This window comes from Neovison vison, chromosome 12 (assembly GCF_020171115.1).
Source record: "Neovison vison isolate M4711 chromosome 12, ASM_NN_V1, whole genome shotgun sequence".
Taxonomy (NCBI): Eukaryota; Metazoa; Chordata; class Mammalia; order Carnivora; family Mustelidae; genus Neogale; species Neogale vison.
This window is the reverse complement of record NC_058102.1, coordinates 84420428-84429474: the sequence shown is the minus strand read 5'-3', so window position 1 is coordinate 84429474 and position 9047 is coordinate 84420428. Positions and strand designations below refer to the sequence as shown.

Here is a 9047-nt window from a genome sequence, read left to right as displayed (position 1 = left end):
AGTATATGTGAATATGCTTTGTATACTATAAATTGCTATAAATTTACCCATATCTGAGTAGATATTCATTTGGAATGATTTAAGAGGTTGTATGTGAGGGATTATGTAAACTTACAAGGGCACCCTCTTTTCCAGAGAGGACCCCACCATCAGATGCTCTCCCTGAGCTGGCCCATCCTCAGGCTCCATGAGACTGTCTTTCTTACCTGTTGCAGTGATTTGGTGACGGAAAGTCCATTTAGAGCCATAGCAACAGAATGAGGTAAGACAGTTTCCAAAGATTGTCCCATTTCGTGTATGTACAATAATATATGTAACCAGGATATTTCTTTCTAGAATGAAGATGAAGAGTAGGGTCAGAGTGCTTCTGGTAACATTACTCCCTCCTAAAGGGAGAAATTTATGTAGAAATTCTGGCCTCCCTATGGGTTGAGGCAGAAACATAAAAAGAGGAGAAATTCACCCTATTCCCAGAAATATCTTCTGCAAATAATGATAATTCTGCCCTTTCCATTTCATTTCAGTGATATATTAGAGCCAGTTGGTACCCGCTCTCGAGAGCCAATTGTTAAATTTTCAGGAGTTTTAAGAACAAATTATATAAACTTACTACTAAATAAATTATATTCAAAACAAAGGTAATGCTAAAAATTCATCATTTCCTAAGGTTTTCTTTTTTACTACATTTTACTATTATCTATGCTTTCAAAGCTATTTACATCTATTATATCTGTATGGTTGTAAAAATTATATAATAGGAATCTAATGAGCATCCATTGCTAAAACATATTTAGTAGTGTCACATTTCTAGCTTGACATAGATCATGGTGGAAGCATTTACTCTATGGAAACTGGCAAATGCTACATATTAGAGCCCCTCCCAGAGCCATCTGTTAAACACTTACCAATACACCACTCCTTTAATTCATTTGTCATATGCTTTGGCTAGTACTTGTAAGGCATTCAAAACTCTGAAGGTGTGTGTGTAGTTGACAATGAAGCTTCTGGAATCAAACTCCTTAGACCAGGATTCAGGCTTCACTGTTTATTTACTGTGTGATATTGGGCAAATTACTAACTCTTTCTGTGAGAGTAAAAGAAAGATTATCTACCCTATGTATTATTTTGAAGTTTAGAACACTTTAAATACTTAAAGCACATGTAAAACAAACAATACCTAATACATAGTATGCATTATAATCATTATAATTTAGATAAATTTTGAAATCATAACGTGAAAGCTTCTTTTTAGTCCTATTTTCATAAAGATTTTTAAAAATCAGGTATCACTGTTGAATTTTATCAAATGTCTTAACATCTCTTGATTAGAAGTTTTTCATCTCTGACATATTAATACCATGAGTTGTATTAGTAGAATTCCTTATATAAGGAAAATCTTAAATCCCTGGAATAAATTTCACTTGGTCATAGTGTACTATTCTTTGAATGCACTGATTTGCTAATAATTTGTTTTGCCTATTTCATTATTAATAAATTATCTTGGTCACAATTTTCTTTTGTGTACTTTTTTTAGGTTTGTTACTGGTGGTTTAATGACTTTGTAAAAATAATCAGGAAGCTTTTATTTTTGGTAACCTTCAAAAATGTCTCATCCCTATAAGATTAGAAAGAATTTACCTAAGGAACTATCACAACCTGGCACTATTTGGTCATAACTCTTTGTCAATTTTCTCTATTTTAATAATTATCAAATTTGGCTTCACATTGGACTTACCTGGGTAACTTTAAAAAATATCGATGACTAAGCCCTTTCAATACATTCTGCTTTAATTCGTCTGATGTGCAGCCTGGGCATGGGGATTAATTTTAATTCCATCATCATTAATGCACAGTGTTATATTAGTTTCAGGTGTACAATATTGTGATTCAACAATTCTATACATTAGTCAGTGCTCATCATGTTAATTGTACTCTTTTTTTAAAGATATTTATTTATTTATTTAATAGACAGAGAGAGATCACAAGTAGGCAGAAGGCAGGCAGAGAGAGAGGGGGAAGCAGGCTCCCCGCTGAGCAGTGAGCAGAGAGCCGGATGTGGGGCTCGATCCCAGGACCCTGAGATCATGACCTGAGCTGAAGGCAGAGGCTTAAACCACTGAGCCACCCGCACGTTTTTCACCCATTCACCCATCTACCTCCCCTCTGATACCCAGCAGTTTTTCTATAGATAAGAGTCTGTTTTTTGGTTTACCTCTTTTTTCTTTGTTTTGTTTCTTCAGTTCCACTTATAAGTGAAATTATATAGTATTTGTCTTTCTCTGACTTAACTTAGCATTATACCTTCTAGTTCCATCCATGTTGTTACAAATGACAAAATTTCATTCCTTTTTATGGCAGAATAATATTCCATTGTGTATATAGACCACATGTTCTTTATCCATTCATCTATTGATGGCCATTTGGTATGCTTCTATAGTTTAGCTATTGTAAATAATGCTTCAATAAACATAGGGTATCTATAACTTTTCAAACTAGTGTTTTTGTATTCTTTGTGTAAATCCCCAGTAAGTGGAATTACTATGTTCCAGTAAATAATGGATAATATAGTAATACTATTTTTAATTTTTGAGAAACCAGTTTGCATTCCCACCTATGGTGCAAGGGAGTTTCTTTTTCTCCATGTCCTTGCCAACACTTGTTGTTTCTTGTGTTTTTTTATTTTAGCCATTCTGAAACATGTGAGGTGATACCTCAGTGTGATTTTCATTTGTATTTCCCTGATGGTGAGTGATGTTGAGCATCTTTTCATGTGTCTGTTGCCCATCTGGATATGTTCTTTGGAGAAATGTCTGTTCATGTCTTCTGCCAAGGGGACATTTAAACACTCTTCAAATGACTATAATGTGAAGCCGAGGTTTAGAACAACCATTTAATTCCTTTCACTCAGAATAGTAACTTATCTTGATTTCTCTTGTTCCTATAATGAATTTCTTTAATGAATTTAAAGAACACTATTTAGTGATTTATATTTACCTAGAAACTTCTCTCTTCCTCCAGTACATATTTTCCCTCTCTGGTCTTCCTTAGGTTCACTTTGTTTATCTGCTTCTGACCCCTTTAGCAATTTTATTTTATTTTATTTTATTTATCATTAATCCTTTTTGTTAAGTGATAAAATTATTTCAGGCTATTAATTTTTATTCTAACAAATATATATGTATGGTATTTATTGATATATGCTACTTTTTATTATCAGTAGTTTTTTAGATAGTCTGTAATTACTGTTTTGACTGCCTGTTTTATCTAAGTATTGTTTTCAGAGGGCCATTTTCTCCCAATTTTCAAGTAAGTGGGGTTATTTTCATAATCCTGTCTAGTTTTATTGTTGTCACAGAACTTCTTATGAGTTACCTGGACAATGCTTCTAAAATAGCCGCTTGATCTTTTCAAAAAATTGTATTATCGAAGTACATCTGCTTTATCATAATTGAAATGTGTAGCACCAGGCACTTAAAAAAGGGAAAGCAACTGATATCAGTGAGTTTAATAAACAAAAAAGAAGTGGCACCAGCTGCCCTTCCATCCAGGCAAATTGGCTTCCTAGTTTTATTCTTCCTCTTGAGAAGGAAGTACTTGAGACTGGATGCACCAGAATCCCAGGTGTGTACTCAGAATTAAGGTTTTTTCATTGCTTCCCTTACACACCCTTGTTTATCAGAAGTAAGTCCACTCTAAAGTCAGTACATTAAGCAGGAGTTAGCAAATGTCTTCCATAAAGGGGCAGATAGTAAGTATTTTAGGCTTTGTGTGTTGGGTTACTAATATTACATGGAATGTATTTAGAATTTTAAAAATCCATTATTTATCCGAAAAACACAATTAATGAAGCATTCTATATTTTTAGTTGCTAAATATGACAACCTAATTTATAGGCTCTCTGGTGTCTGCCATTCTAGTGGGGAAACAATTACAGAATTACATAAGTAAATGGGTGAGGCTGTGTGCCAATTAAACTTTATAAAAATAGGCAGTGGACTGTATTTGGCTCAGGGACCATAATTTGTCTACCCCTGTATTAAACCAGTATTTTTCAATGTTTAATGTGCATCAGAATCACATGGAGAGCTTGTTAAAACACTGGTTTCTGAGCTCCATCCCCAAAGTTTATGATTCAGTAGTTGGGATGAAGCCCAACAATTTGCATTTTTATCAAGTTCTCTGGTAATGCTGCTGGTGGTGGTGGCCTGCGGGCCACGCTTTGAGTACCACTGCATTATAAGAAATGCCTGTTGTGTTTTTATTCCTAAAATCCACTCAGAGGAACACATTTTATTCATTCAAAAATCTTATAAGACAGACAAAAAATGTAAGTGCTGAAATTTAAATATTCTCATGGCCAGATCTTCTACATCAGCCCTGCCTCCCTAGCACTTATGGTACTTTTGGTTAATTATAAAGAGTCACTCTCTCTAAGGGAAGAATTAGAAAAAAAGGCATTGCACTTCCTTTGAACTCACACCTCACCAGGGTACACAGCTTGATAAATTGAGCACCGGCGAGATTCCACAACCTGATTTTTAGCATTCACTCTTCCCTTCAGGGGCCTTTGTGCCTTACACAAATGGCACAGCACTCCGGTGACCCCGCCGATCAGAAGAATGTCATCTACAATTTATTTATAAATTAAAAAAAAGATAATTTCTACAGAAAACAAACAAACAACACATTCTAAATTTAAAATATTCAGTAAGAATTTACTTCTTTCCTTGAAGTAAAACAAAAACAAAAAGAAAACCAACAAACAATATTCTCTTTTATTCATTTGGATTTGACAGACTTTTTTCAGTTTTAATGAGGTATAACTGACAAAATCATAAGATATTTAAAGTGCACAATGATGATAGACAGTATTGCTAAGCAGAATCCTATATATAAGCTGACCAGCACCTGTGCTCTTTTTCTCCCTCAAGGGAAGAAAATAAACACAATTTTTCTCCTTTATACAAAAATTTTTCATTGCTGAACATGATTTATCATCTTCATCACATGGACAGACCTCAGACTTAACAGCTCCAGTGTGTTATCATAGTGAATATAGTCTGAACTGTTCTGGCTCTTTGGAATTCATTTAAGGTTTCTTTATACCCTAATAGATCAACAGTATTTTACAAGTGTTCCATGACCCTTCAAAAGAGTACATTCCCTATATGGAAGCATAGAGTTGAAATATATTTGCTTATAAATGTATGTTTTTTCATTAATATTACCCATCTATTATATGGATTATCTATATTCCTACTTAGTGCCTTGATCTAATGACTTGATATATAGTATAATTCCCATGAAGTCAGAGAGAATTTCTCATGCATGATTCTATATCCCTGGCACCTTGCACAACATATGGAACACAGTAGGCACTCACTTATTAAATGAATAAAATTTTTGGCTATAAAATGGAATGAAATGCAATTGTTCCCAGTTGCCCATTCAAACAAAAAGTGAATTTTTATCTTTTATATACTTTTTCCCTATTGGACTTTTAGTAGATCTTCCAATCAGGATTCAATGCTGTGTTTCATCCTGAAGATACACTTCTCCCCAGCACTTCAGGTTTGAAGGTTCTAATCAGGCCTTATGTTGATCTTAAAAGCTTTTAAAATATAAACATAGAAAACAAAATAATAGAAAAGACATGAACTAAAATATTGACGTTGCACTCTGAATGATTCTTTTTTATTAGTATTATTATTTTAAATTCAATAAATTAACATCTAATGTATCATTAGTGTCAACTGTAGAGTTCATTTATTCATCCCTTACACATTACACCCAGTGCTCATTACATCATGTGCCCTCCTTAATGCTCATCACCTACCCATTACTCCATTCTCCCACCCACCTCCCCTCCAACAACCTTCAGTTTGTTTCCTATAATTAAGAATCTACTTGGGTTTGTCTCCCTCTCTGACTTCATCTTATTTTATTTTTCCCTCCATTCCCCTGTGATCTTTTGTTTTGTTTCTTAAATTCCACATATGAGTGAAACCAGGATAATTGTCTTTCTCTGACTGACTTATTTCACTTAGCATAATACCCTTCAGTTCCATCCACATTGTTGCAAATGGTAAGATTTCATCCTTTTTGATGGCTGAGCAATATTTCACTGTATACATATGTATAATATCTTTATCCATTCATCTGTCAGTGGACATCTGGGCTCTTTCCAGTTTGGCTAATGTGGTCTTTGCTGCTATAAACATTGGGATGCAGGTGTTCCTTTTGATCACAGTGTTTCTAACCTTTGGATAAATACATAGAAGTACAGTTGCTGGATTATAGGGTACTATTACTTTTAACTTTTTGAGGAATCTCCATACTGTTTTCCAGAGTGGCTGTGCAAGACTGCATTCTCACCAACAGTGTAAGAGGGTTTCCCTTTCCCTGTATCCTCACCAACACTTGTTGTTTCCTGACTGGTTAGTTTTAGTCATTCCGACTGGTGTGAGGTGGTATCTCATTATGGTTTTGATTTGTGTTTCCCTGATGCTAAGTGATATTGAGCATTTGTTCATGTGTCTTTTGGACATTTGGATGTCTTCTTTGGAGGAATGTCTGTTCATGTCTTCTGCCCATTTCTTTCTTTTTTTAATTAATTTATTTATTTTCAGCATTACAGTATTCATTATTTTTGCACCACACCCAGTGCTCCATGCCCTCTATAATACCCACCACCTGGTACCCCAACCTCCCACCCCCCCGCCACTTCATACCCCTCAGATTGTTCTTCTGCCCATTTCTTGATTGGATTATTCTTTGGGTGTTGAGTTGGGTAAGTTCTTATAGATCTTGGATACCAGCCCTTTATTTGATATGTCATTTGCAGATATTTTCTCCCATTCTGTCAGTTGCTTTTTGGTTTTGTCGACTGTTTCCTTTGCTGTGCAAAAGCTTTTTATGTTGATGAAGTTCCAAAAGTTCTTCTTTTGCCTTTATTTCCCTTGCCTTTGTAGACGTGTCTAGAAAGAAGTTACTGCAGCAGATATTGAAGAGGGTGATGCCTGTGTTCTCCTCTGATACTCACATGGAATGTGTTCTCCTCTAGGATTTTGATGAATTCCTGTCTCACATTAGGGCTTTCATCCATTTTTGAGTCTACTTTTGTGTATGGTGTAAGGGAATGGTCCAGTCTTATTCTTCTGCATGTAGCTATCCAATTTTCCCAACACCATTTACTGAAGAGGCTGTCCTTTTTCCACTGGATGTTCTTTCCTGCCTTTTTGAAGATTAGTTGACTATAGAGTTGAGGGTCCATTTCTGGATTTTCTGTCCTGTTTCATTGATCTGTGTGTCAGTTTTTTGTGCCAGTACCATATTGTCTTGATTATTCTTTTAGTTTACTTAATTTTGCTTTTGTTTTTTAGTATTTTCTAGATGTTCTATAATGAACAGGCATTACTTTTATAGTAAAGAGAGGGAGAAATGTACGGTTAGAAATATCAGTCATTTTTTTCTCAGACATATCTGCTCTCTAGTTTAAGTTCTATTCATTGAGATTACATAGAAAAAGAAAATTCACTCTTCTAGATGCAGAACCCATTAAGATTTATTTATAAACTTACTTTTTATTTATTTGTGTTTCAAGTTTTTAATTTAAATTCTAGTTAGTTAACATAAAGGGTTATATTGGTATCAGAAGAAGAATTTAATGATTCAACACTTACATATAACATGTAGTGCTCATCACAAGTGCTTTCTTGATATTTAAATGGACCTCTCAGATTCTCCTTGAGTCTTTTTTTTTATTACATTATGTTAGTCACCATATAGTACATCATTTGTTTTCGATGTAGTGTTCCATGGTTCATTGTTTGTGTTTAACACCCAGTGCTTCATATGTGCTGTCCTTAATACCCATCACCGAGTCTTCTTTAAAGTTTCCCTCTAAATGTTGTCACCTGGTTCCCAGATCTTTCACCACTGGCATTTTCAGTGCCCATGACTCTTCTGAGACTCACATGGAATGTACTAAAATTCCTTTCTTTTTCATTCATTTGTCCTAAACTGTTTTTATACAACTAGGTAGTGTCTATACACAATGATCTCTTACGTACTTTTCCTGTCCTCCCTCTTCAAGCAAATCACAGATGGTGGACCTAAGGAACGGAACCACAGTGGCAGAGTTTATCCTTGTGGGCTTTGAACAGAGCTCCTCTTCCACTCGGGCATTGCTCTTTGCACTCTTCCTAGCCCTCTACAGCCTTGCCATGGCCATGAATGGCCTCATCATCTTCATCACCTGGACAGACCCCAGGCTCAACAGCCCCATGTACTTCTTCCTTGGCCACCTGTCCTTCCTGGATGTCTGCTTCATCACCACCACCATCCCACAGATGCTGATCCACCTGGTGGTCAAGAACCATATTGTCTCCTTTGCCTCCTGTTTGACCCAGATGTATCTGGTTTTTGGAGTAGGTGTGGCTGAGTGCATCCTTTTAGCTTTTATGGCCTATGACCGTTATGTTGCCATCTGCCACCCACTCAGCTATGCCCAGATCATGAGTCGGCAGGTTTGTGTGAAGCTGGTGAGTACTGCCTGGTTCTTCGGGCTGATCAATGGCATTCTGCTTGATTATATGACATTTCGTGGTCCATTCTGTAGAGACAACCACATAGAAAACTTCTTCTGTGAGGCCCCCATAGTGATTGCTCTCTCTTGTGGAGACCCTCAGTTTAGTCTGAAGACAATCTTTGCTGATGCTGTCGTGGTGCTGCTCAGCCCCATGGTGCTCATTGTCATCTCCTATGCACGTATCCTGGCCTCCATCCTTGGCAGAGCCTCCTCCTCAGGTCGTGGAAAGACCTTCTCTACTTGTGCCTCCCACCTGACTGTGGTCATCTTTTTCTACACCTCAGCCATGTTCTCTTATATGAACCCTCGCAGCACACATGGCCCTGACAAAGACAAGCCTTTCTCCCTCCTCTACACCATCATCACCCCGATGTGCAACCCCATCATCTATAGTTTTCGAAACAAGGAAATGAAGGGGGCCATGGTGAGGGCCCTTGGGAGGACAAGCCTGGCCTAA

At 36.4% G+C, this 9047-nt stretch overlaps 1 protein-coding gene across 1 annotated transcript; it reads left to right on the top strand.

Annotated features, from left to right (window-relative positions):
- Nucleotides 1-8105: 8105 nt before the first annotated feature.
- Nucleotides 8106-9047, top strand: LOC122890948 (olfactory receptor 10AD1-like). Its single transcript, XM_044226374.1, has one exon. The coding sequence runs from the start codon at nucleotides 8106-8108 to the stop codon at nucleotides 9045-9047; it is 942 nt and encodes a 313-aa protein (XP_044082309.1).

What these genes read in the sequence shown, in the direction of transcription:
- LOC122890948 (XM_044226374.1), top strand. Translation starts at nt 8,106, where the DNA reads ATGGTGGACCTAAGGAACGGAACCACAGTGGCAGAGTTTATCCTTGTG.